The sequence below is a fragment of the Dendroctonus ponderosae genome, unplaced genomic scaffold, assembly GCF_020466585.1.
Source record: "Dendroctonus ponderosae isolate FM_Combo_2020 unplaced genomic scaffold, Dpon_F_20191213v2 Dpon_F_20191213_9, whole genome shotgun sequence".
Lineage (NCBI taxonomy): Eukaryota > Metazoa > Arthropoda > Insecta > Coleoptera > Curculionidae > Dendroctonus > Dendroctonus ponderosae.
This window is the reverse complement of record NW_026019116.1, coordinates 1,227,308-1,254,945: the sequence shown is the minus strand read 5'-3', so window position 1 is coordinate 1,254,945 and position 27,638 is coordinate 1,227,308. Positions and strand designations below refer to the sequence as shown.

Here is a 27,638-nt window from a genome sequence, read left to right as displayed (position 1 = left end):
GATATTGGACGAAGTAAAGATTTTTCAATGGCTTGCCAAATGTGAAGGTAGAAACAACCATAAATGTAAATAAAATTTAAATCTCTAAAGAACAAATTCTAGTTTTTTCCCGTACATGATTGTTCTGACTCATCACCTGTAATCCCAAGAGATTCAAACGATTTTAATATGTTTGTAATTTGTATTTTAGTATGTATATTTTAACAGAGCTCTTGTTTTAAACTAATGATGACCGCGAATGTATATTTTAGACAAACTGATGATGGTGGAGAAAAACACCGAAACGTATTTGTAACATTTTAAATGATAAACAGTAAAATTGACTGGAACCCAGGAATTTCTTTTGAATTGTTTCTAATGCTGTAATCAAGTGGAAACAATCCAGCAAAACACTGACCATAAAAAATGGAAAAAACCTACTCAAACATGGATACTGTTTTGAGGAAAACCTCACTCCAAGTATCCAATATATCACGTGCGCCGGTTCTCATCACGTAATGCGGAGAGCCTCCGGCATATTAATTTAGAACTTTGCGAAGGGCACACAGACATTCCAGAATTGGAGAAATCTTATCCCAGAGCCCATTCAATTATCTACAGGTAGAATTTAATGTGGCCCCGTAATTGGCCGTGGAACAATTTGAAATAACAATGGCGGGACAATTGTTTGGTTCCGCTAAAAGCCAAACAGCCGAAAGATAAGTGGCTTATCAAAGCGGCCAATTGGGAGCCAAGTTTTTATTGCCGTTATCTCATCGGTAGCGCCTAATCTGGGTCGGATTATCAGGGCCATGGAGAAAGTCGCCTCTATTAGCTAATCCACACGGAAACCTTGAAAAGTCACCGTTTGCTCAATGATTGCCAATATTTTTTGCGTCTCTTCTCCAACCTCCCGGTCCATGATCTCCTATCAATCATGCGATCCCGGCGGCCCGCTCAAGATATGTTTTGACAAGCATAGATTGATTATAATGCTTGCGCATATTTATTCCATGTAAGCAAACCATTATGCGGGGTCTTGTTCTTTTTAAATATTACGAATTGAGCCGAATCGGTGACGGTTCAAAAGGGGCTGATGGATGATTGGCACGTGCGAGCTCAAAGCCGCTATTTATCTGTTGTTTTCATTTGCAAGCTTTCAGCATTCGCTGTGAGAAATTTGAAATCTTTGAGAAGTTGGTAGTTAAAATGGGAAATTTGCAGATGCTGATCAAGTTTTAGAGGGTGTAAGTCCGAAACGCGTGAAAATAGCGCGGTTGCCTTAACAATCTCTTTTGGTATGGTATTTGACTCAAATTCCTAACGTTTAAAAAACTAAGAACAAAAATGAGCACATTTGGACCATTGGTAAAGTTCAACAGTAGATGGCGTATCTCCGAAACGGTTGAAAATAGCGTTGCCGTCTTAGGCATGTTCATTGCAGTTTGCTTTGCAAATTTTGCATCCAATTTACACACCGATATTCAAAAATTCTTTAAGACCAAATCTTGTGTAAGAGCGCGTTTTTCCTCGACAATAGAGAGTTTTTAGACCCCTTAAAATTACGTTGGCCTTAAACGCTAAACGTTATTGAGATCATGCGCAGTATTAAAAAAATAAAGTGTTCAGGCAAATGACGTTAAGTGCGTTTTTTAGTTTTTGATACCGCGTTTGTTGCACTCTTCATAAAATAAACCTCACTTAATTCTTTTCTTATCCCGTTTTGTTTGGAAAAATTTCAGAGCTAGTTTAAGTTTATATTATTACATAAAAAGTGGCTAAGATGGAAGAAAATATTGAAGCTGCCTTTCTGCACCGAAATGATCAGGGAGACGTGGATCACAAGTTAACACGAGGCTTAATTTTACACGACATCTTTGACCCACCTGTTGTTGCAAATCGAAGAGCTATTTTTAGTTTAGAAAATATTGAGCTCAGACATCGCCTTATCAATTTTAGGATTCAGAAGAAACATATTCCAAACATATTAAATAAAAATTCAAAATCAAATAGTTAGGTTATTGGTTAGAAGTTAGAACATGTGCTTGCGATGTTAGTAGTGTTGCCAAAGTTCAAGTTTGCCCAAACAATTTCCACATAAAATCAGCAATTACGCAATAATGGCGTAAGTTAATCAATGAAAAAATCTTATTTAAATTTACAAATATTTCTTATTCTATTATAGCCGCTTATTTTATTAATAATATTAGAAATAAGTCAAAGATGTCAACACCGTGGTTCTGCTTTTTAACGTGATGCTTATTAACGTTACCGCTACTCGTATGTAAATAAAGGAACACGTTATCCTCTAATAACGTAAACGGTTATTTCCTTACTAATGCGCATGGTCGGAATAACGGATAATGTAAAACGTGTTGCAATAAAGGGGCCTAAAAACTCCCTATTAAATAGAGCTAGATAATTCTATGATTTGTTAAAATTTGATTCTTTTGCGGGTTTGGACTGCATTATGAGAATTTTTGAAAGTGAGTCTTGCAACCACATTTGCACCTGAGTTTTTTCGCCGTTATTTAAAAAAATGCTTGCTACCAAACTAATAGATAGAGGGTTTTTTCGGAACTAAATAGAGAAAACTTTGCCCTATGTTTCAAAATCTGGTTTTTCTGCAGGTCTGAGGTGAAATTTGAGAACTACTCAAAGTGAGTTATGCAACTAACTAAACCCTACGACTAATTAAAACCCGAAAAATCTCCGATTTTATGTCAATAAAGTGTAAAAACGTCGTCGCCCAACCAGTTCAAAATCCGAGATCCTTCACCGATCAATTTCCATGGGAAATTAATTGGAAATGGTGCTCGGAGGCGACGGAAAATATTGTCCTAATATTCGGGCGCTTTCAGGTATGCATAATGCACAATACACGCTACACTGTACATGTACTTCTATTCATAAACCACAATCTCTTGGAAAGTGCAAGATATTTATACCGCGAGTGGAATTTGTGACAAGTACACGACGCTCATGGTAAATGTTTGCGGATAAATTTTAAGAATTTTGCGCGGCTGTTTCATGGAAGCTCTTCTTGTCATCTCAGCATGGCCACTAAAATCCCCAGTCTGCAGTGGATCTGCTTAGAAGCTTCTAATGTTTTTACCCATCAACAACGTGAAAAAACTTTTTGTTTCCTGTAAATTAAGCGCATGCAGAAGAAATTTTTGCCGTTTTCCCTCCTCGGTTGCCAAATCCGTTTAACTTCTAGACCAGCATTGAGATGCAATAATTGCATTGTCAGAAGGGGATGAAACCGCATTGGCACCTACTATCTGAATCGATAATCCGACCTTTTGGCCCGAGCTGGTTTCTGGGGGGGTGAGAACCCTGATTTATTATACAAGTTACAACGTATCGCTCTCCACGTCAACGTTTGCTCGAGCGCCCCCCAACAGACATTTTCCGAATGCGAAATTCAGACGTTCCAAATCCAGACAAAAGAACATCGCATGCTTATTAGCATTATCGGGCCTATCCGAAACGGAACGACCTGTCTACCACCTGACAGTTGACGATCGATATCCAGTTATAAATTTATTTTTGGCGTGCCATGAAACGACATAATTGTTTTCCTTGCCGTTCTGTTTTGTATTCGAGATCCTTGTTCTTATTGTATTAAGCGCTTTCGATTGTTTGCTGGCCTGTTTTTTGTTTGCCTTCAAAGTGTCTTTAACCAATGCCTGATTATAGTAGTAATTTTTTTCTCATTTACAAGAAATCTTCACATGGAAAAATGTAAGTCTGATGAAACCTCACAACGGCAACCATGTTTCCAAGCAGAGATTTGTTGTCAAAGGTGACAGCGTGATAACATTTTTTTGGTTAGTTTTTGAATTGTGTTCTTCAACAGTTCAAATTGATGTTAATTTCGACCGTGCATCAAATTTACTTTTATTGGTAGAAGACTACTGGAACATTCGTTGAACACTGGCAGAAGAACCACAAACAAGCAATCAGACAGTCAGAAAGGTTTTTCTGCATTCAATTCAGTGTCGTGCCCGCAGGGATCGGCATATCAAATACATTAAACTCCACTGGACTTCGAAGTTTCCTTGGACATTTATTAAACTCGATTTTTTTTGTTGTGTCGAGCCCTTCGGGTACAACACTGGTAGAACAACAATAAACAATAAATCAGACAGTTAGGAAGGATTTTTTGCATCCAATCCAGTGTCGTGCCTGAAGTGCTCGGAACAACAAATTCATTCAACTTCATTGGATTTCGAAGTTTCCTTGAACATTTATTAAACTCCCATGTATTTGTTGTGCCGAGCCCTTCGGGCACAACACTGGCAAAAGCACAATAAACAAGCAATCAGACGGTTGGCAATGTTTTTCTGCATTCAATCCACATCCAATTCAACATTAAACTCCACTGGATTTCAAAATTTGCTTGGACATTTATTAAACTAATTTTTTTTTGTTGTGTCGAGCCCTTCGGGCACAACACTGGTAGAAGAACAAGAAACAAACAATCAGACAGTTGGAAACATTTTTCGGAATTTAATCCATTGTTGTGCCGGACGTGCTCGGAACAACAAATACATTCAACTCCACTGAATTTCGAAGTTCCCTTATACACTTATGAGACTCCCATGTATTATTGTGCCGATCTCTTCGGGCGACTCGAATGTATTTGTTGTGCCGAGCCCTTCGGGCACAACACTGGTAGAAGAACCACACACAAGCAATCAGACGGTTGACAAGGTTTTTGAGCATTCAATCGACATTCAATTCAACATTAAACTCTGGATTTAAACTGGATTTTAAAATTTCCTTGAACATTTATTAGACTCCAATGTATCTGTTGCGCCCAAAGCTTCGGGCACGACACTGACCTGAATGCAAAAATATTTACAACTGTCTGATTGCTTGCGTGTTTTTTTCTATATTTCTTCTGCCAGCGCCACAAGAAATACATTAAACTTCACTGGATGTTTTGAAGATGTGAATTTTTAAAGGCGCAGTTGAGTGAAAAGATCCATTTGAGACTGATATTTACTAAGTAAACAGGCTTCTGGGCGATTTTGATAAAGCGTTCAGAATCTTTGAAGCCAAATAAGTATTACACTTTTCGAGCTCAATGCATAACCTTCGACTGAAGAAGCGCTTCGGTTTGCACATATAAGATATGTTTGAATGCCATTAATAAGGCAAAAATTGCCACTTTTCCGGCTTCTTATGAGATGCATGAAAACGCCGCTCGGAAATGAGAATCGAAGTCCAATCGGGCAAAAATGCGCTTTAAAATTGCATTTTTGTCGTAATTAAAAGCTCATCTTGTCCGTAACTGGACGCGATATTATTTTCCGAAAGAAAAAAAACCCGAAATTGCCAATTTTTCTGCTTTTCGATCATGATGCTCCAATGACCCACTGGCGCTCAATTTTCTTCCTCTTTTCCTTTTTCGTCCGATTTTTTTGCGTCTATTAATCCGGATTTTATTAGCGCAGCGCTTTGCCTCCGATGCACTCACTCTATGGAGCTTGATTGCATGTTAGTGGGGGTTTTATTGCCAACAAATCAATTTTCATCCACTTTTCCCCCAGAAACTGTTTCATTTATTCAAGGACCCAACACATTGGCGCAATTTTAAAAGCTTTTCGCTGTTTATGTTTCAGATTTACATTTGTATGCAAATACGTTTAATTATTCACATATTTCGAGTGCCGGCAGGTAAAACATGTCAATCGGATTAATTTAAATATTCTCATTGTTTTGTCGTTCGATGAAATTAATTTCGAGCAGGGTTTTTGAACAATTTTACAATTTTCAATACGACGAGGATCGAAAAAACAACAACAGCAAGAAAAAAGGAAAAGGATCTCGGCATCATTTAGAATGCAGATAATGCCCTTCACTTTGCCGAAATGGCATTCGAGAAATATTGCCTTCCAACGTATATTAGACTAAGCGAGCCGGCATTCTTTGTGCATGGAAAATTCCCGTTTTCATCTTTAAAATCGCTATCATTTTTGAAAGAAGGAAAAGAATGTATTTGTTTAGCTAATTTTATTTGCCTGCCGCTTTCAGGATGTCGGAACAAGGCAGGGAAAAGGCTTCTTCGAATGATGGGCGCAAATAAGGCGGCCGAGAGGAAAAACACCAAAAAAACTGGCCTCAATTTTCAAAGTTTCTCCAACACGACAAATTGCATGTCGCACCTGAAAAGACGAATAGGACAACAAGGAATTTCAACTAGGTTGAGAAAACGGGGGAGAATTCAAATTACTCCTGCAAGCCGAAATCTTGCCCGCGCCCAACTCGCTAGGCGAAAACTTGCGAAGAAATGTATAATTAGAAATACTTGAGCAGTTCTTTTAGTCTACCGCGCTTAATAGGTCGAATTCCTCTTTGGCCTGTTTTTTCCACCCCTTGGGCCCTTCTAAGGGCGAGTTGAAACAGATTCCACGTTGGGCTATTCGTCTTACGGAAGTGACACGCAATTTAACCGACTTTCCATGCTGGATTTAGGCGGCTCTTCTTCCACGGCCGCCATCAATGTGAACCTGCTAAAAAAATGGCCTGTTCGACCCTGAAAACCACCCCTTTCCATTGCCGATTTTTTGAATAAATGCCCAGTTGCTGAGCAGTTATGGCTCTACCAATCTACAAGGCTTGCAGATGTTTACTAAGCCGGAAAAAATTATTATTCCATTTAATTGTCCTGAAACTTTCGGAGAACAGGGACATATATCTTCTAAGCATGGTGAAGATTTTAAATTGCTCCTTGCTTGATGTTTACTGAGCTGGCAAGAATCGGGACTCCCTGAGAATGTTGTGAAACTTTCAGGTTTTAAACAGTGAACTGTCTTCTAAAAATGGTGAATTTACTCCAGTCGATGTCCAAGATCACTAAGTTCCAACCAGTGGGTTCTAATGTATATGTTGTGCCGAGCCCTTCGGGCCCGACACTGGTAGGAGAGCGCAAAACGACAAATCAGACAGTTTCGAAAATTTTCTGCATTAAAATCAGTGTCGTGCCCGAAGGGCTCGGCACAACAAATACCATAAACTCCACTGGATGCCGAAAATCACTTAGTTTCAACCATTGAGTTCTAATGTAATTGTTGTGTCGAGCCCTTCAGGCACGACACTGGCAGGAGAACAAAAATTGATAATCCAAACAGTTTGGTATGTTTTTTGCATTAACATCAGTGTCATGCCCAAAGGGCTCGGCACAACAAATACAATAAACTCCACTGGATGTCGAAAATCAATTAGTTTTAACTATTGGTTTCTAATGTAACTGTTGTGCCTAGCCCTTCGGGCACGACACTGGTAAGAGAACAAAAACTAACAAATCAGCCAGTATGGAAGGTTTTTGCATTAAAATCAGTGTCGTGCCCGAAGGGTTCGGCACAACAAATACAATAAACTCCACTGGATGTCGAAGATCACTTAGTTTCAACCATTGGGTTCTAAAGTAATTGTTGTGTCGAGCCCTTCGGGCACGACACTGGCAGGAGAACAAAAATTGACAAACCAAACCGTTTGGAATGTTTTTTGCATTAAAATCAGTGTCGTGCCCAAAGGGTTCGGCACAACAAATACAATAACCTCCATTGGATGTCGAAGATTACTTAGTCTCGATCATTTTGAGTTTTATTGTAATTGTTGTGCCGAGCCCTTCGGGTACGACACAGGTAGGACAACAAAAATCCTCAAATAAAATAGTTTGGAAGGTTTTTTGAATTAAAATCAGTGTCGCGCCCTAAGGGCTCTGGATATCAAATACAGTAAACCACTTCGCTTGAACCATTGGGTTTTAATGTAAATGTTGTGCCGATAGGAGAACAACAAAACATGATCCTAAAGATGCACGAAATTTCATAGGAATCACTATGCTCTGATTTTTTTCATGTGGGCTTAGTAGAAATAAATGTTATCAGACAACTGCGCTCTCCTTTTTAAACGTTCGAGTCGTTCAAACGAACACAAGCAGCGATTGGCAATGTTCACCATCCTGAGACGAGATTTGTCTTAAACGATGCTAAAACTTACTTAACTTAAAAATCTGCTGAAATCCTGAGCTTTGTGAATATCAGCCTCAATCTCTGCCGTTTTTCGACCAAAAATTTCACACTTTTGGATTTTGTGTTCTGTTAATCATATCGCGTGCACTTGCGGACAAAACAAACTTTCAATTGCATCAGCGCATTGATTAAATCCCCCTTTTTTCGATTGGAAGGAAAAACACAAAAAAAACGATCGAATTAGAGATTGTTTGATACGAACATTCCGAATTAACTAATAATTTTTTGCGAAAACTCCAAACAACCGGGAAATTTAAATACAAATTCCAATTGCGCCCGACTGAGTTGAATGAAATCGATCGAATCGGCACACCGAACATGTTATCAGTGTAAATGTTCGATGCAAAAACAGCCTTCAGTACACGGTTGCGCTAAAAACACGAACCCGATCTGATTTATTAATATTATGGAATAAAATTATATATTGTTAGGCTTTCGTGCCCCCGATCTAGCTGCGGACACTTCCATTACTGAGGCTGTAAAATATTCATGGTAGTTTATAAATTTAACGACAAAGTGTTTCAGTTCAGAACGAGCTAATAAAGCGCCACGTAATGCATTCACAATCAACTTGAGGAACATTGAGGTGAACACACACATTGAACAATCACGTCAATTTTCACTTACCGATATCAAAACAGGTGGCCGAATCGGTCCAGAGGCTCCAACTGAGCACGGTTATTATCAGATGAAGTCCCACAATCCGCATGTTGGACACATTGACCTGAAACAACGCATTTTAGGGATCATTTTATAATCCGGCCCCATATTTTTCAGTCACACAAGTTTTAATTATTACTTTTATCATTTACACGAGAATGCTTTTGAAGCGGCTCTAAATAGCGGTTTGGGGCAGTTTAAGCAAAAGTTTGCCACAAAATCGCCCCGGGCAATGACACACCACCAAAACTACAGCTAAATAAACTTAGTTTGTGTGCAAAAAAGTGCAAAACTCCAAACCAGAGCCGCTCGTTTGACTTTTTGAAATCCTCACATCTGGTACTTAAAGGGATTAATGCACAATCGCTAATCCATCACGCGGTGCCAAGCTGGCAACTTGTTCCAGACATAAATGGCATAGTTTCCCATTTGGATAGGCAAGTTCTAGTCGAAATTACGGTAATACAGGGCGCAAAACAAGCCGGTAAACTGCTGCTGTATGACTGTTTACTTAAGTTAGTGGTTGCTTCCATTTTCCAGAGCCGGTAATTAGGAAAGCATTTTCCAGCTGCCAGCAACAACAGGCCAGACCAATCAGATTAATTGCTCCAATTAATAAAACTTGCCAATAAAATAAAACTCTGGATCTGGTGTCCAGGAACGTTTTACGTTAGGTTCTGGACACCGTTATAGTTTCTGGAAAGAAAAACAGCACCAAATCCAGCAGGGAAAAGATGGCATAATTAAACGGCACACTTAATTCCAAACAGTCGACGGGCTTCATTAGCCACTTCTCGAAATCTAGGGCGAACTTTTAAGTAGGATCTTTAATAAATTCAGTAGCGCACGGAAAACGGGTTACAAATGAACTAATTTGGGTTACAAATGGGCCGGGGGTGGTTTCATCAGCAGCGCGATTCCAGCACGCGAATCTGAAAAGTTTCCGCCAACGAGCGATTGCGGTATCGGTTGCGAATGATTTAATATGTCCGATTAACTACGCGAACCTTTGGGATGCACAAATTGTCTCTGGAAAATTGCCATTTTTGCCCATCGGTGCATGCCACGAGACCTCAAACTGACCGAGTTTTGTTCATCTGGGGATTTTGGAAAATTTTAGCACAAATTTCAAATCAGCCACTTTACGAGTACTGTGCAATGAGTACTGCGTAGAAAATGCGTAGTTCTTAAATCGGCTGGTTTGAATTAGCTGCGGTTTCGCCCTTCAACAAGGAACGTTTTATAAAAGGGCAAAAGTTCGCAAAAAATCTGGATTGTTTAGTTCATTCCAGCTGATCGATTTTTGATCATTTTATGCCATATTTGGATTAAAATGGGTAGGGAGTTGTGATTCCAAGTAAATTTCACTTTGTCGCTTATTTCGCTATTGGTCTCAGAAAAGTTTCCGGTAAATCAGCTCTGGAGCCAACGATCAGAGCTATTTATCTCATGAAAAGTTGCAGTTTTTCCCCTTCCTCTCTGGTTTATATTATTTCCTCCGGCTTCGCTATCTAACCTTTAGAAGGAATGACATTCTTATCTTTCCTGGGTCTCAGTCAAAGTGTGAAGTAAAAATTTTGAATATCGTCTGTTTCATTGCGTTTCGGCGAGACAACAGCGCCATCATCAGATTTAAAATTTACACAAACTACAAACACCAATTCACAATTAAAACGTGTTGTATAAAAATTATAATTTAGAAAGTGTAAGAGTATTCATCAGTTAATGAGGGAAAACAAATTTTTTTTGGGCGAGCAAAACACCGGAATAACTTACCTAATGAACGGTAAAAATCAACGTACTTTTAGGTCTTTGCCTTCTTGAAACCTTAAATTTGTCTGAATTATTTTCTAGATTTGCGAGAGTGGTATGCATGTATTGAGAAAACGAAAAAATACCACAAAATCACTGTTTAGTATCGCTTGATGTAACATCATTATATACCAATATCCCAATTGAATATGCATTAGAGTGTATAAGAAATAAATGGAAGGAAATCGAACAACATTCAACAATTCCCGAAAAATAATTTATTGAAGCGGTAGAAATATTGCCTAAATTCTACATATTTCAAGTTTGAAGAAAAATATTATTCATAAATATACGGTGTAGCAATGGTTTTCCCCATATCAGCTACAATTGCAAACCTTGTCATGGAAAGCTTGGAAAAAAACATAATAACAAACCTAAATTATGAACCAACTTTCTTTAAACGCTATGTGGATGATTGCTTAATGTGTTTGCCCAAAGATGAAATTCAATATACCCTAGATGAATTCAACAATTTTCACGACGCCATAAAATTTACAATAGAAAAGGATAAAAATCAATCTATACATTTTTTAGACATAACAGTAAATTATTATAATTCAGGTGAAATAAAAACAAATTGGTATACAAAAAAAGTTTGGTCAGGAAGATATTTAAACTATAATTCATATGCACCCCAAAAACATGAAAAAAGCGTAATAACTGCACTTACAGATAGAGCTATAAAATTATCACACCCAAATTACAGACAAGAAAATTTTTAAAAAATAAGAAAAATATTACTTAATAATAACTACCAAAAAAAAATTTCTGAACCAATAATAAAGCGAAGAATTAACAAAATATTAATTAACCAAATATAACAATAATGGGAAACAAAGATTTTTTTACTTCTTATCATCTCGGGGAAACGACGAATGCAACGACATGGAAAAACACGTTGGAAGATTCAGGTCCTGAAAAATAGAAATTTTTGAGTCATTTTAAGCGATTCTTGGACCGGCACACACTTTAACCGACGATATTTTTTCTAATAAAGACTCAGACCTAAAAAATTTGCATATTTTTCACCTTCTAGCTTCTAAGGCCGCAAACAATTCCTTGAGTTCAAGCAACCCGCTTGAGAAATTTTGAATTTTCAGAGAAAATTTTGTATTTGGGGTTGATTTTTTCAAAAAATATAAAGTTTCTCTCAACATCTAAAATTTCGCATTATTATCATCTCGAGGAGACAACGATTGCAACGATGGCATGGGAAAAGATGCTGAAAGATTCAGTTCCGAAAAAATGGATATTTTTCAGTCATTTTTACCGATTTTCGGGCGGTTGCAAACGCTAACCGATGATATTTTCCCTATTAAAGACTCAGAGACCTCAACGTCTGCCAAAATCCATTGAGCTGAGGTGGGGGTGGATTTTTTTAAAGAATACAAATTATTTCCAAATGTTTAAAATTTGAAGCTGAAGCTATAGCGACTGATTTACTAGCTGTTCACTCAGATGCTTCGTTTTTAAGTCTGTCTATATTTTGCCTTGTTAAAGGTGCAAAATCGATTGTTTAGATCAGGTTATCGAGGAGGCCCAATGGTTGCTTCTCCCATTCTTTTTGACCATATTTCAACCACTTTATATAATTCATTATTTGCCCATTCTCGGCCATTCCTGAACGTCTCTTCCAATGTAGTCGATCTTGCGCCGTGTGGATCCAGTTTTTCCCGGCATGTCTCTGAATGTCGTCTCACCACCTCGTCTGGGGTCGCCCAACACTTCTTCTTGTTTCTCTAGGTCGCCATTGGCGGATAGCCTTGGTCTACTTGACACCGTCCTTCGCCACAGGTTCAGCCTATCTCCACTTATTCCTTGCCACCGTCTCCATGACGTCTGAGACTCCCGTCCTGCCCCTAATGTCATCGTTCCTTATCCTGTCCTCTCTGGATACACTCAGAGGCGATTGACACTTTTTGTGTGAAGTTCACAGTCTGAAGGCCACACGTCATGACCGGTAGAATGCAGCTCTCGAACGTCTTCCGGTTTAGATTAATTGGAGTTTTAGGATTTCCTGCGGTGTGAGAGAGGTTCTACACTTTGCCAGGTGAGGCACACCTTTCTTGTAATCACCATCGTTTGGTTTTCACTCCCTAACTGTATTTTATGGCCTAGGTTTCAATATCAGTTGAATGATTCGCACTGACAATGTGAACTTATCAATGGAAGAATCTAGGGCCGTCACAAATTAGTCTTGTGACGTAATAACAAACGATCAAGTGGATTTTTCCAAGGGTGAATTTAATAATATCCGTGCTGAGTTTTAATGAAAACTGCAACGACAAAAACACCAACACTAACTTTTTACCCGTTTAATAACTAAATAAGATTGTATACCTACAAATACAATTTTGAAATCTACAAATGTTTCCTAAATCTAATTTACAAAGATAAAACGTACCTTTAGCTTAAAACTAAGAATATAAGTTACCAAAAGTGAACCAAAGGTCTTGTTAGTACTATTTTTGAACTAATTTTTAATGCACACTACCGCTAGCTATTGACGGTGAAACATTGTCTTCAACGGGAAATAAAGTTTAAAAAGAAAAACTCACAGGTTTGAAGCAAGCAGCCTGTTGTCTCTCAGCTCCCAGAGTAATTTGCTTGGTCGACTTTTTTCGATCCAGATGAGCAAGCCTTGTTGCGTCCGCAACGTTGCTGCAGTCCGGTACTGCACGAATTTGTATTTCGAATAATCTTCAGGAGGTCGGGGTTGTGGGTTGGTTGGAACTAGATATGGTTCCAATCACGAAGACACTGAGCCCTTTATGGCACACTAATCAAAATTCCAATATAGGGGCCCGTGTCAAATTAGACCACGGGTAAACCAAATAATTTGAGGGGGTGCACGCAAGTGCCTGTAGGAGCGATGCTACGCGTTCGATTTTCTGGTGCGGACTGGAATTTCTTCCCTTACCCGCCTGGTCGGGCACTTAAAAAAGGTCTTCGCTGAGAAGATCAACGAACCAGGCGGTTTTCATGGGTTTGTTTTTATAGGGGGAATTTAGGGTGTTTTTGACCGTTTATTGCAAGAAAGTCTACAACATCAGTGTTGTCTAGGATGTCCTACCTAAGTGCATCTGAAGCCCCACTGCTTGTGATGCTTCTTTTAGCTAATTCAACATGTTGGTGAGCTCTTCTAATGTTCACTGCTAAACACCACAATGTCATCTGCAAAACGTAGGTGGCTCAAGTACCTCCCGTCAATGTTAATGCTTTGAAAGCAAGCCAATCCAAGGTCTTGAAAACTAATTCCAAAACCAAGGTGCAAAGTTTTGGGGATATTGAGTCTCCTTGTCTAACTCCTCTGTTAATGGGAATTTTTCTGTGTTAGAGTCTTCTGTTATCTTCTCGCGAAAAGTAGCATTCTCCTAGCAGTTCTTTATTAGAGTGAAGTATCCTGAGTCCACCCAAGCCTTATTCATTTCATTTAGGACTGCGCATTCTCCTACCGAGCCAAATGCCTTTTGATAGTCGACGAACCTAAGGTGAAGAGGCACATTGTATGCACAGTCTGGACATGGTCGGTGGTGCTATAGCCATTTCTGAATATCCCGCTTGCTCTATGGATTGGTAGAACTCTAGTTTTTTACTCAGGCGTCTAGTCCAGATCTTGCTAAGTAACTTGTACAAGCCAGATAGGAGCCTGATGGGCCTGTAGTTTTCGAGGTTGCTTCAGTCTCTTTTCTTAAATAGAATTTTGACCTCGGCGTTTATCCATGCTTCTGGAATGCGGCCCCCTTTCAGGCACTTATTGAGAAGGATGAGAGTTGCTTTACTCAGTGTTGCTCCTCCTTCTTTCAGCATTTCTGCCGTAATGCGATCTCCTCCTGGAGCCTTGCGGTTTTTCATGGATTAAGTGCCTCCTCTAGTTCGGATGTGTCGATCTTCGGTATTTCTTCCGATCCCACATTTAGAATTTGTGCCCTATTATCTCGGTAGTATCCTGTGTTTGGCATTTCCTGTCTGTAGAGCTTTCAGTTGGAGCTTTGAATGATAATCACGATCTCCTGCTTTTCATACACTACTGCTCCTCTTCTCATTTTTCGTATGGTGTGTTTTCTCAATTCCCTTATGTAAAGGTTGTGTTCAATTGCTTGCAGTATGAGATCAGTGTTATGGTTTCTTAGATCACTCCTCATCTCTCTCTGCACTTGTTCGTCAATGACTCTGGAGTCTGATAAATATCTATCCATCTCTCTTCGAGTCTTTTGCAGATTTATTGTGGTTGCACTAAGCTTAGATGGGATGCCCTTTTTGTAGTGAGCATTCTTGTTTCACTGAGGTTTTGGATGTTTTTGGTTATTTTTTCGGATAGGATGTTCAGGTCTACATTTTTCAGCGTCTCTACAGGTTGTGTTGGAGTTCAAGTAGGGTTGCTGACGATTTTTATGGATCATCTTTTTCTTTCGAGCCAAGTTTTTATGCACATTTTTCTCTCGCCATCCGGTGATCACTTCTTGCATTGAAACATTCCAGAACTGACACATCCGAGCAGTGTTGTTTCGCTGTGGTCAGGATATAATTAGTCTCGTTCTGTACTTGTCCATTCCGGCTTCTCCACATCCACTTTCGTTGCGTGGACCTTTTAAAGAATGTGTTCATGTAGAACATCTTTGTTGTTCATCTCAATGTTGCCTAGATCTCTCACTTGATCTGATATTGCTCTGCTGCTGGTATAGCGAAGATCAGCAGTTGTTCCTAACGCTTGTCGCGTTGCTTAGAAAAGTGAGAAAGTCTCGATTGTTTAGTTCAGGTGGTCGAGGTGGCCCCTGATCTTCTACTTCGAATCTGAATGAGCTTCAGTTGCAAGATCTTTCTCTTGTTAACACTGAATACTTTGTCTAATTATACACGAATCCTCATTCAGTCCTTTAGTGGCTTTATGATAAATACACCTAGTTAGCTGGAAATGTGCAACTTAAACCATCAAAACTCCTTAATAACTCCAGATTCGACAACGTCCGCATCGCATTGTATACAGGCCCTTTGAAGTCGCCCTGGAGGTAAAGACGAGTAGGTTTCAGTCAATTGTTGCCCTAATTCACCTTGTTTGCAACACTCCAGCAAATCTACGCCAGTTTAACCTTTCGCAAGGCTTTTATTGCAAATCTATTTATGAAAACGTCATGAATCCTTATTAGCCGGGCTGAAGTCCGTGACCCAGACAACGAACGGGATTCGACCTGGAACCGTTTTATGCAATTGTAAATTCTTCGAGCAAAATTAGTTTTGCCCTCCCCCGGCAAATGCAAAGGCTTTCGCCCCATTGTCGGCCGTTTATTAAAACTTGTTTACCCACTTCCCTTTTGTTCGATAAAAATTGTTATTTGCGCGCGAATATTTTTCGGTTTATTAATTGGGGTGCTGACACCTCCTCCTCAATCTCCTCCTCCACCTCCTCCCACTGTATTAACCTTGAGGTGTTAATTGGGAAATTTGTCATACCTGCTGAAGTTTGACGGTCTGCCGTCGGTCGCATTCAATCGAATTACAACGGCCAAACTTTCCATGTGAAATTATAATTTGTCCGGGCCCACAATATATACGTTCAACATCAGGTCCGGATAATTAAAAGTTGGGCAAAACTTGCGTTTAATCAGTGGCCGGCTTTCAATTACGTTCCGATCGACACATGTACACACACACATGTGTCGTCCACTTTTTCAACTTTTCCGCGGATTTTCGCATTCAATCCACACACTGTTTGTTTAATTAAACCGTTGCAATATCGAGGGCAACTTTGCCACTTTTGAGCCCATAACGGCGCCTCTCCCAACCTCAGGTGCTTTTGGTGGCTGTCGCTTAATGCTGATTGGCAATTTCATGTTCACCATTCTGGCTGAAGACTGCTGAGACTCTTGATTTACTGCCAAATTGTTCGCGGATGATGTTCAAAAGTTTCCTAATCAGTTCAGGGAGTTTTTAATTAAAACTCTCTTTATTTGCTGTTTGATGCAAAAATCGCGATATTTTGAGAATCGCCTAAGAACATTTTTGTTCAAAATTCGAAATGTCACATCATGGGTTAAAGGCGATGTTTATTTGGTATTTATTTTTGATTATTTAGTAAACATCGTGCAGCCCATGGCAAAACTCCACCTATTTCAGCCAATCATTGCAAAACATGGTTGAAATTACATTGGTGGGCCTCCTCGACCACCAGACCTAAACGATCGGGTTTTTTTAATTTTGCACTGTCAACAAGGCATAATATTGGCATGGGAAGAATATGCAAACTTTAGGTGTGAGTCTAATAGGAAAAATATCGCCGGATAAAGTTTGTAACCGCCCGAAAAACGCTTTGGTGCTGGTGTTTAAGCATTTAATATGGAAAACATTGTCGGTTGGAGATTGTGATCGCTCGAAAATATCTCGAATTGGCCAAAAAATGTCGATTTTCCCGACGCCAAAAGCTCCAACATGTGCATTTCTGAGTCCATCGAAGTAAATGCTTCAAGGCATGTTGATACTTAATTAGCGATATAAATAAAACTTTTGGACATGTGACTAGTCATTGAATAGTCTATTCGCACTTGCATTGTCATGTAAAGTTGTTTTGAAAAATTGCACGAAGTTTCCGGTGTAGGTCTAAAGTAAGGACTGACAACCGGAAACTACCCTGGAATCGGAAGCACAAGAGCAACGGCCCGACCGCCGCTATCACTGGAACTAAACTATCCAGATTTTTTGGGAATTTTTGCCATTTAACAAGCATCGCCCTGTCGTAGTCCTTGCCTTGTAGGCCTGGGTAACACTGTGTTGAGTTGCGCTTTTGAGTTGCTGCCGTTCTCTGAGTTATGAGTTATAACTCATCGGTTCATGTCATTAATAAGTCATTAATTGAAGAGGAGTAAAGTTTTGCGAGACCTGAGACTGAAAATTTAACATATAAAAAAAGGTCATCAACATTTTTAATGAGTAACGTTTTACCACTTTGTGCAAACAACTAAAAAAGAAAGAAAAGGTCGTTCACATTTTCCCAGCAGCGGAACTGGGGTACTGCGCCGGCGCGTTAGGTTGGTGCAGCGTCGCGCCAACTCCTAAAAATTGACTGAGTTGGCTTTTTGTAGAAACGATTGTTTGAAAATACTTTTTGGCTTTTGACCTAAAGTGGAAAAAATTTGAAATTTTGAAATACCTTAAAAATTTTTCGAAGCGATGTTGGTCACGAATTTTTCAAATAGCTTAATTTCCAAAATAATTTTTTTCGTAAAAAAAATCAATATAACTTTGTTTCGATTTTGTCCGAAATTCGAAGGAAAAAATGGTTCTAGAAAAATATACCAAAAGAAGATAAAGACGACGAGTTTTCTTGTAAAATCGATCTCTTATTTATTTGCATAAAAGATTCAGTTTGCCAGTATTTTACAGTAAAACCTTAGGAAAAAATGCGTTTTTCTGTCCAGAGAAAGTTTTATTTAGAAATATTGACCCGAAAGTGAAGAAACTAGAACAAAAAACACCAAATTATTCACAGCGACGAAGGTAACGAGTTTTCCAAATAATTGGTTATAAAGTTTCACTTGTTCTGTTCGGGGAAATATTTGTGCGAAAAAAACTAGAAAAATTGATTAGGGTTTTGTCCAAAATTCGAAGCTGCAAAAGGGATTCGAAATTTTTTTGCAAAGCGGCTAAGGAGGCGGGTTTTTCAATAGAATTTGTTAGGCAATGAGATTAAAGTCAAAATTAAATAATTGGTATCAGAGCGAAGTTTTACATATCTGCATTCTCCCAATTGTTATACAATTTATTAATATACTCTTTTTTAAGTTCATTTAGGTTCTTTTGAAAACGATAGCAGAAAATAGCTATCGAAACGTCAAGATAATTTTTTAAAATTAATTTCTATACTAATTGGAATTTTCTCTTACAGCTTGAGCCCAAGTGTGTCGCAGGATACCCTCTAGGTGATAGTTCTTGATTACCTTTTGATAAAGAATGCGTTCTTAGTGCGAGATAAGAGCACTGTTTATCAATCTGTAATAAAAGACGTGAGGAAAGACTTTTTTAAAGACAACAATTTTTGAGGCGAAATACCCAACAAAAGTCTGTGAAAACATGACTCCGCCTCAACAATATAGAACTTATCTAAAAAATTATATCTATAATCTTCAGAGGTATGGAGGTGACAAATTTTCCAAATAAATTATTATAAACTTTCGCTTATTCTGATTTTTTTTTGATAAAATAAATTGTTTGATTTTTGTCCCATTCCAAGCTGGAAATGGATTTCAAAATTATTCAAATAGAATTTCTTTTATGCCTTAAGATTGTCACTATTTTTAAGTGAAACTTTATAAAATTGAGCGTTTAGAACTTTGCTAAAACTGAACAATTCTGAATTTTTTACGAAATTTAAAAATTATTATTAATAAATGGCCCTTAAAATAAATCTAAAAACAACTAAAAAAAGGTCATCCACATTTTCCCAGCAAAAACTGAGTTACTGCGCCGGTGCCTTGGGTTGGCGCTCGAACACATTTGCGCAGCACTGCGCCAACTCTTAAAAATTTGCTAGGTGACCCAAGCCTACCTTGTCTATATTGTAATATTAGTTCTTATTGATGCTGCCGTCAGGGTTTAAAGACGAAGTTTCTCTAGAATCCATGTAGTAAACATCGTGCATAAATAGCTGACTGATGCACATGACAAAACTCCATCCAATTCGGTAAAACATTGCATAAAATGGTAGAAAATTAACTGGAATCGGAGGAGTAACGATTGGGACTCCTCGTTCACCCAACCTAAACAATCGAGTTTTTTCGGATTTGATGCCCTTTACAGGGCAAATATGGGCAGTATCAATTAAAATTGGTGTTTCCTCGCTTTTACATGACTTGGCCGTAAAAATGGAAGCATTTTAGAAGCGGACTAGTGAAAGTACAGACCTTTTGGCTTTCTTCTGAAGATTAGGTAGTGAACAAAGAAGGAAAATTTTAGAAACCAGAGAGGAAGGGCCAGAAACTCTGCCACTTTTCATGAGATAAAAAGTTCTGAGAGCTGATTTACCGGAAACTCTTCTGAGGCCAATGGTGAAATAAGAGACAAAGTTAAATTTATTGAATTGAATCATTCTTAGTCGGAAAGCACGGGAGATCACTTCGCCCACTGCCTCATCGCCTTTGAAAATGTCCACCGCAGTTGTGGACGAAACGCCAGGAAGAAATTCCGATAGACCACGGCTTCAAAGCCCGGAAAACATTTCTAAATGTAATGTTAAATTTACTTGGAATGACACTAGTAAAAACCCCGTGAAAGTAGCCGATTGAGGTCCATGACAAATCTCCACCCATTTCATCCAAATATCGCATAAAATTATTGAAAATCGATCAGCTCAAATGAACTAAACTATCCAGATTTTTTGCGACCTTTTGCCCTTTCACAAAATATTCTTTGTTGACCGCCCAAACCGAAGCTAACCCAAACTAAGCCAAACTAGCCGGTATTGAAACTTTACGCAGTATTCATTGCTCAGTACTCGTAACGTGGATGATTTGGAACCTGTGCTCAATGTGGCGGAATATTGTAAAGGGCAGAGAGGAGGTTCGAGATAGTTTGCAACTTTTCATAAGGTAACGAGTTCTGATCTTTGGCTCCACATTTCCACTACCACTGATTTCCTAAAGAGCTTTGGTTAATTTCGCGCCAAAAATATGCAACATTCTGAGCGAAAAGGATGAGTCGCTTCTGGAAAAGCTCTGGATGAAGATTGACCAACAAACCTTCAGCCGGCAAAGAAAAGAAGAGAAAACATTATTCAGAAAGCCAATTTTGCAAGAAAAGCTTGCTTTATATTGCCTAGAAGGAATATACAAACATTTCTACTTCATTCAGTACAATCGCTCCAAATGTCCAACTGAGTTCCCTGCTTGCCTAAACAGGGCGGGCCAAATAACCAACCAAACCGTGGGAATAAAGACATCTTTATAAGATCATGGAAGTGCGAATAGTCCATTCAATATTGCCTGTGAAACATCAGGGATTTTTTGAGGAGGTAACCATTCATAGTTGCAAAACGTTCACAAGATGCTATTTTCTGACACGACCTGAAAAACCGAGACCCTGATTTTTTTTGATTCTTCGAAATGCTTCCACAAAAGCAGGCAGGTTTCCTTGAACGTGTGAAAAGAACTCAATTAACCCTGCAATTGCCGCTTGATAAAACGACAATAAGCAAAAGCCGCCTGTTAAGTTTTCCTCGAATGGAATACTGATTCCAAATACTCAACATCAAATCGTAAAATAATTGCACTGAAAATTGTTCCTCAAACGCCTGAAATTATGAATGAAACGTAAAGCTATTTTTTTCCTTAGAATTCCATCGAAGGGTAGAAGTAAGTGGAAACTGGTGGAAATATGCCGGGAATGCGACCACCTGGCTGGAAGACGGCACCATGAATTATATAATCCGGCACCTTTAGTGTCACCCCGCTCGGCTTTTATCCATTTTTACTTCCACATTTTCGGATAAAAGCCAAGTTGGGAGCCCAGAGAGAGTGCATGACGTCCCGCTTACTTTTCATCTTTTTGCCAGCCACATTAAGAGGTGTCGGAAATGCGGAAATGTTGCGAATAGAGGCCGATTTTTTCGTCGGTGGGAATTAGTGCGGGTTGGAAAAAGTGCTCGCAACCACGGCCGGCCAATCAAAGCGACCGGGCACTTAGAAATGGCTTTTCGGTTTGGAAGTTTTGTTCTTCAGCGACTAAGCCTCGATCGAAGCAACTCAGAGGCGTAAAAAGGAAACTTTCCTTAATGTTTCGCAAGCACGTGTCCGTTGCATCCTTAGAGGTGGCTCATAGGCAATATGCAAAGGCTTTTTCGGATTTGTATTGTCGTAAAAAGATAAGTGTTTGCCACGATGTACCCGAAGGCTTGGCGCACGAATTACAAAAGAGTCTTGTTTAAGTGTTGAAGCCCGGAGGGCTCGGCACAACTTCGACAACAAGAATTTTCATGTGCTAGTTGTGCCTTGCCCTTCGCGCACGGCACTGTTAAGAGAACAGCACAAGTAATCAGACAGTTAGGAAGGATTTTCTGCATTTAAACCATTGTTGTGCCCGAAGGTCTAGGCACAACAAATACATTTAACTTCGCTGATGGTCGCTTAGACATCCATCAGATTCTAAGGTGGATATTTGTTTTGCCCTTTGGACACAACACTCTTAGGAGAACAACAAACAAGCAGTCAGGTAGTTAGGAAGGTTTTTCTGCATTCAAACCTGTTTCGTGCCCGAAGAGATCGGCACAACAATTACATTAGACTCTATTGAATGTCGAAATTTAGTTGAACATCCGTTTGACTATAATTCACGACACTGGATTGAATGCAGAATCTTCCCAACTGTCTGATTGTTTGTTTGTTCTTCTAGCAGTGTTGTGCCCGAACGGCTCGGCACAACAAATACATTCGATACTAATGAGTATCTGTTGTGCCGAATCCTTAGAACACAACAAATACATTAAACTTCACTGGATTTCGAAGTTTCCATAGACATTTATTAGACTCTAGTGCCGAGCTTTTCGGGCACAACACTAGTAAAAGACCAACAAACAAACATCAGAAAGTTAGGAAGATTCTGCATTAAATCCAATGGTGACAGCGTAATAACATTTTTCTGGTTAGTTTTTGAATTGTGTTCTTCAACAGTTCAAATGGATGATAATTTCGCCCATGCATCAAATTTACTTTTCTTGGGAGAACACTACTTGAACATTCGTTAGACTCTAATGTATTTGTTGTGCCGAGACCTTCGGGCACGACACAGGCAGAAGGACAACAAACAAGCAATCAGATAATTAGGAATATTTTTTGCCTGGAGGCCAGTGTCGTTCCCGGACCGCTCGGCACAACAATTACATTAGAAATTTACATGGGTATCTTTTGACTTTAAGTTAATTGTCGTGCCGAACCCTTTGCGTACTACACTGGTAGGAGAACAATAAACATTAAATTAGACAGTTAGAAAGTTTTTTTGCAATGAGGCTAGTGTCGTCACAACAAATACACTAAAGTCTATTCAATGTCGAAATTTAGTTGAAAATCCGTTTTACCTTAATGGATTTGTTGTGCGGGGACTTCGGGCACGACAAAAGTCATTAAAGTAAAATGGATGTTTCGACCTTCCATAGAATCTAAAGAATTTGTCCTACCGAGCCCTTCGGGCATGACACTGACCTTAACGCAAAAAAACCCTTCCTAACTGTTAATTTTTTTGTTTAATGTTCTACTACCAGTGTTGTGCCGCCGGGCTCGGCACAACAATTACATTATACTCAGATACAGAAATTTATTTGAACATCCGTTTGTCTTTAACGTATTTGTTGAGCCGAGCCCTTCGGGCACAACATTGGAAGTAGAACAATAAAAAAAAATTCCACAGTTAGCTAGGTGGTTTTTTTCCATTCAGATCGTTGTGGTGCCCGAAAGGCTCGGCACAACAAATACATTAGACTCTATTGAATGTCGAAATTTAGTTGAACATCCGTTTGACCATAATGGATTTGTTGTGCCGAGTCTCTCACACAACAACTAAATTTTGACATTCAATAGAGTATAATGTATTTGTTGTGCCGAGCCCTTTGGGCACCACACTGGTGGTAGGAAAATAAACGAAAAATTTACCAGTCAGGAAGGTTCTTTTGCATTCAGATCAGTGTTATGCCCGAAGTACTAGGCACAACATTTAAATTAGAAATTTAGTTGAACATTCTTTTGACTAATGTGTTTGGTGTGCCGAGCCCGTCGCGTACGAGACTGATAGGAGAACACTAATCAGGAAATCGGACTGCTAGGAAGGTGTTTTGGATTGAGGCCAGTGTCGTGCCCGTAGGGCTCAGCACAACAAATACATTAGAAATGAACTGGAACATTCTTTTGACTTTAATGCGTTTTGAACCCATCCCATAGGGCGAGGCACTGGTAGGAAAACATTTAAAAAGGTATCCGACAGTTGGGAAGAATTTTTGCATACTGGATAGATTGAGGTTTGAAGGACCACCACTTTCGCTTAAATAGGTTTATTGTAAGTGGAACAAAGATTAGTTTACGGTACTGAACGATTACAATTACATCACTGATCAATAAGGTCTGTCGCCCTACACCGTCTCGCTTTTTGCCACTTCCGCGCTTGCGTCATGCGCACGACAAAGCAGTTCCAAATAATTGAACAACGTGTTTTAGGCCAGATGGGGCGACAATACATAAAAATAGAATAAATTATAAATCTAAAATTTAGATACAAATTTGAGCAAACAAATGTCCGATAAATCTTTCGTATAAATCAAAATCGTTAGAAGGGACTTCTGAAGACAAAAGACCGGTGGATTCTTTATGCAGCAACGAAGAGTGAAATTCCGAGCACTTTTTGCAATGCCGAGACTTGCAGGGAGATTTTTCGTGCCCGGTACGCAAACAATTAACGCTTACACCCTGTAGCTTTTTTATCTTTCCTAATAGCTTATCGACATTTAGTTTAAGAAAGATTTGCAGAAATAAAGAGGATGGTTCTTTTTGCACAATGGATAGGATTGAACTTTTGCGGAGGTGTATGTTTGATAAGAATGTTTTTGAAATTTTTGTTGAGGTTTTGTTTCGAATTTGATTTTGTTGTCGACAGAGTTCGAATATTGTTTGTTGATTTTTTCTAACAATCTACACCTTTTTTCGAGGAAGTTAACTAACCGATCGTAGGTGGGGTAATCGTCGTTCGAAATATCTTGGATTTCTAATTCCCATTCTTTTTTAGTCCCATAAGGAAGTTTATCGACAACGATATATGTCAGTAATGCGTTTCAGTGTGCGACTGGCTGGCCTAAATTTTTTAGTGAACGGTAGTGAGTTTGAATATCGAATTGAATATCGTCTAACAATTGTCGCAGATGTGATGTGATTGTAAATCATGAACTTTTTATTTTGATAACGTCTCGTTAGTAAGTACCAGACTGCCTCATAATTGTCAGATACGACTTCCAAAGATTGAATGACTCGCAGAGGTTCCTCTGACAATGCTGACCCAAGGTATAGAAATTGGCAACATTATCTAGACTTTCATTTTTGTGAATGACAGTTTTTGCAAATGCATCTGAAAACGCGGGAAAATGTTCGGTTTTCCCATCAAAAGTTTCGAGTTTAAGAGGGATCATTTTTATTTGAGGTTGCTGAAATTTAAAATCTGGCACATTATTGAAAGGCCTGCTCAAATTTTCAGGACCGGCTTCAGAAATTTCACTGGCATTTGAACTGGATTGCTTTTCACCACTGTGGTGCAAGTGAACCGATGATCCTTTATGCTCTACTACTTGAACCTGCCCTTGTTTTGTTAAAGGTAATAAAATTGAAGTGATTCTAATCTGTAAGTTAAAAAAATCTGATTCAAACTGCTCACGCTCGCACGCCTGTTTTTCAAACAATTCCTCCGACGCTATGTCCTCAATAGAATCTTGAATTTGATCAAACTCGTTAATGAGGCCTTGAAATCGTAAATTTCAGCTTTCGATTTGCTGAATGATTTCAATTGAGGGAGGCGTTTGAGAGTCTGGTGCCTTCTGTTCTAAAAAGCTCTAATTTGTTGATTTTCGGGAGGAATATCAGCAGGGATTTTGATAGTTAACAGGTTGAGAAGATAATGGAATAAATGGAACGGACTCACTTTTGTTTTCCTCTGTAGATTGCTGATGACGATTTTTTGTGAAACTGCACTATCAGTGGATTGTTTTTCGAGTTACAACTGATTTGTTTGCGGCGTTTTTCGTGTTTTTTGCTGCCGAGAGCTTGCTGAATTGCTTCGAGATGAGTTGCCCGTACTTTTTCGTTGTTTTAATGGCGGAACAAATCGCGTTTTCGTTCGGCGTTGTTATCCGGCATGCGACTTAGTATGTGCTAGAACTCTTTCCGTTGATTTTCGTGATTTTGCTGGACTATCCCGCTCCCGAAGATTGAGGCTTGACGGACCACCACTTTTGTTTAAATAGGTTCATTGTAAGTGGAACAAAGATTAGTTTACGGTACTGAACCACTACGATTACATCACTAATCAATAAGGTCTGTCGTTCTACGCCGTCTCGCCTTTTGTCACTTCCGGCCTTGCGTCATGCGTACGACAAAGCAGTTCCAGATACTACGTTTTTTAGGCTAGGTGGCGCGACAATACATAAAAATAGAATAAATTATAAATATAAAATTTAGATACAAATTAGAGCAAACAAATGTCCGATAAATCTTAAACACATACAATACATACATCAGTGTGGTCCCAGAAGGTTGTGAAACTTTACTTGGAATACTTTACCAGACTAATTGTTTGTCAAGTGAGCAGTGTAGTCGAACTTTCACTGCTTGTTTCTTTGTCTCCCTATCACGACCAGCTTTGATAAAAGCGAATAAAAACTGGGAAATTCACTCAACTGCACCTACTGGGAATCAAAAGCACTAGCCAGCTGCTGCCAGGGCCTGAGGCCGATGTTTTCTAATGTAAAACTGGAAACATATCGGAATAGAAAATGCTAAGAAGTATTCCGGTGCTTCGGCCGGAAATTCATCGATTTCCATCCGGCAACCTTACGAGATTAGCATGAAAACAACAGCAAATTTCAATCGAACGGAAGTTTTTGCAAAAAGGTCTGTCCAGGAAATAAAAAGTGAGTCGTTGACACACTGAGCACGATCTTCTGGATAAGTTGCCATAAGTGATTTTCGCGCTTTTCCTGCCATTGAAATGATCGATTCCGGGGGAATGGAACAAATGGATGGGCGGAATTAAAATTGCACCGTGCCAGAAATCCATTGGTTATCAATGTCAACTGACTAATATCCAACAGTCTGGCCGTTATGCACAATTTGACACGCGTCCGATGGCATTTCTAATTTAATTGCTTCGCTGGTATGTGTTAATTGGTGCAGTTCAGTTATTTACTTTATTATTGGAATTTGCTGGAATTCGCTAATAGTATTAATCATTTTAAGGGTGGGGGTGGGCGGCAGTTTCACTTTTAATTTGTCGCTAATTAAGTCATTTCCCCAGCCAATTAGAACTCACTTAGCTCTCGAGGGCAGAAATATCGGCATCGGCACGGGATACGGAGAACATTCGACGGCAGCTAATCGGAAATTTAAATTGGCTCATATTGTACCCTCGGAATTGGATAGTTGTTTTTCATGCTCACCACTTAATCAATCCATGTGTGAAATTCTCCGATATTTGCCCGAGATTTTCAGCCGAGCTGCATTCCAAAAGAATTAGCTGAAATTCAGCTGAGACCAGGGTGACCAGGTGGGGCGATTTATCGCCAAATTGGCGATTTCTCTTGGTTTTGTGATTTTGGAGTTTTTTATTAGCATGAACAATAGCAGGATAAGCTTAAAGATCTAAACGCTAGTATCTGAAAGCTGAAGCTTAAATCATAAACCTAAGCATCAGGTTGGCAAAAATTGATTTTTATTAAAAAAATAGAAAATTTCTGATTTATTTAAATTAATCAAAAAAATCACTATTTTTTTAATTTTTACTAAATCAATTGATAAATCCGCTTAATTAGCTGTTTTAAAGTCATTGCAATTGTTGCCGAGAAGATTCAAGTTAAGTTGAACCGATTCAATACTTGTCCGAACGCATTTTCGACGGAAAATTCTTGTCGCAACGGCCCGTGACTCGTTTTCGCACGTTGCCCGGCGTATTCTATAAATGCCATCGCCTTTCTTCGGTCTTATTCATTTCGTCAAAAAATTTCAAGAGAGACTAATGTTGAAAAGTGTGTATATTTTTTGTGTTTGTGTAATAATAATAAGTCAGTTTGAAAGAACGCAATGGCTGAAAGAAAAGAAGACAGTATTTGGCAGTTTTACATCAAAACCACCTCTTCTAATAAGTCAGGATGCCGAGCAACTTGCAAACAGTGTAAGAAAGACATAAGAGTAACAAGGTAACACAACACAAGAGTGACAAGGCATAGTACAAAGACTGAAGGCATACCATGACGTTTGTAAGAGATCACAAAACAACAAATGCAAACAGCGATCTTTCGCCCAACGTTTTTGAGACTGGGAGTGCTTCTTTCGCCTTTACATTTCCCTCGATAAGCTCCAACTCACCTCCAGAATCTCCATCATCTTACACGCAAACAACTACCGAGTCGGC

The 27,638-nt window shown here is 39.0% G+C and overlaps 1 protein-coding gene across 1 annotated transcript in view; it reads right to left on the bottom strand.

Moving 5' to 3' along the window:
- Positions 1–27,638, bottom strand: part of LOC109537708 (discoidin domain-containing receptor tyrosine kinase B) — a 126,086-nt gene that overhangs the window by 86,625 nt on the left and 11,823 nt on the right. Inside the window, exon 2 of the mRNA XM_019904564.2 lies at positions 8,655–8,751. Coding sequence (XP_019760123.1) covers positions 8,655–8,736 — 82 coding nt within the window. The 5' untranslated portion in view covers positions 8,737–8,751. The remainder of the gene's footprint in view (positions 1–8,654; positions 8,752–27,638) is intronic.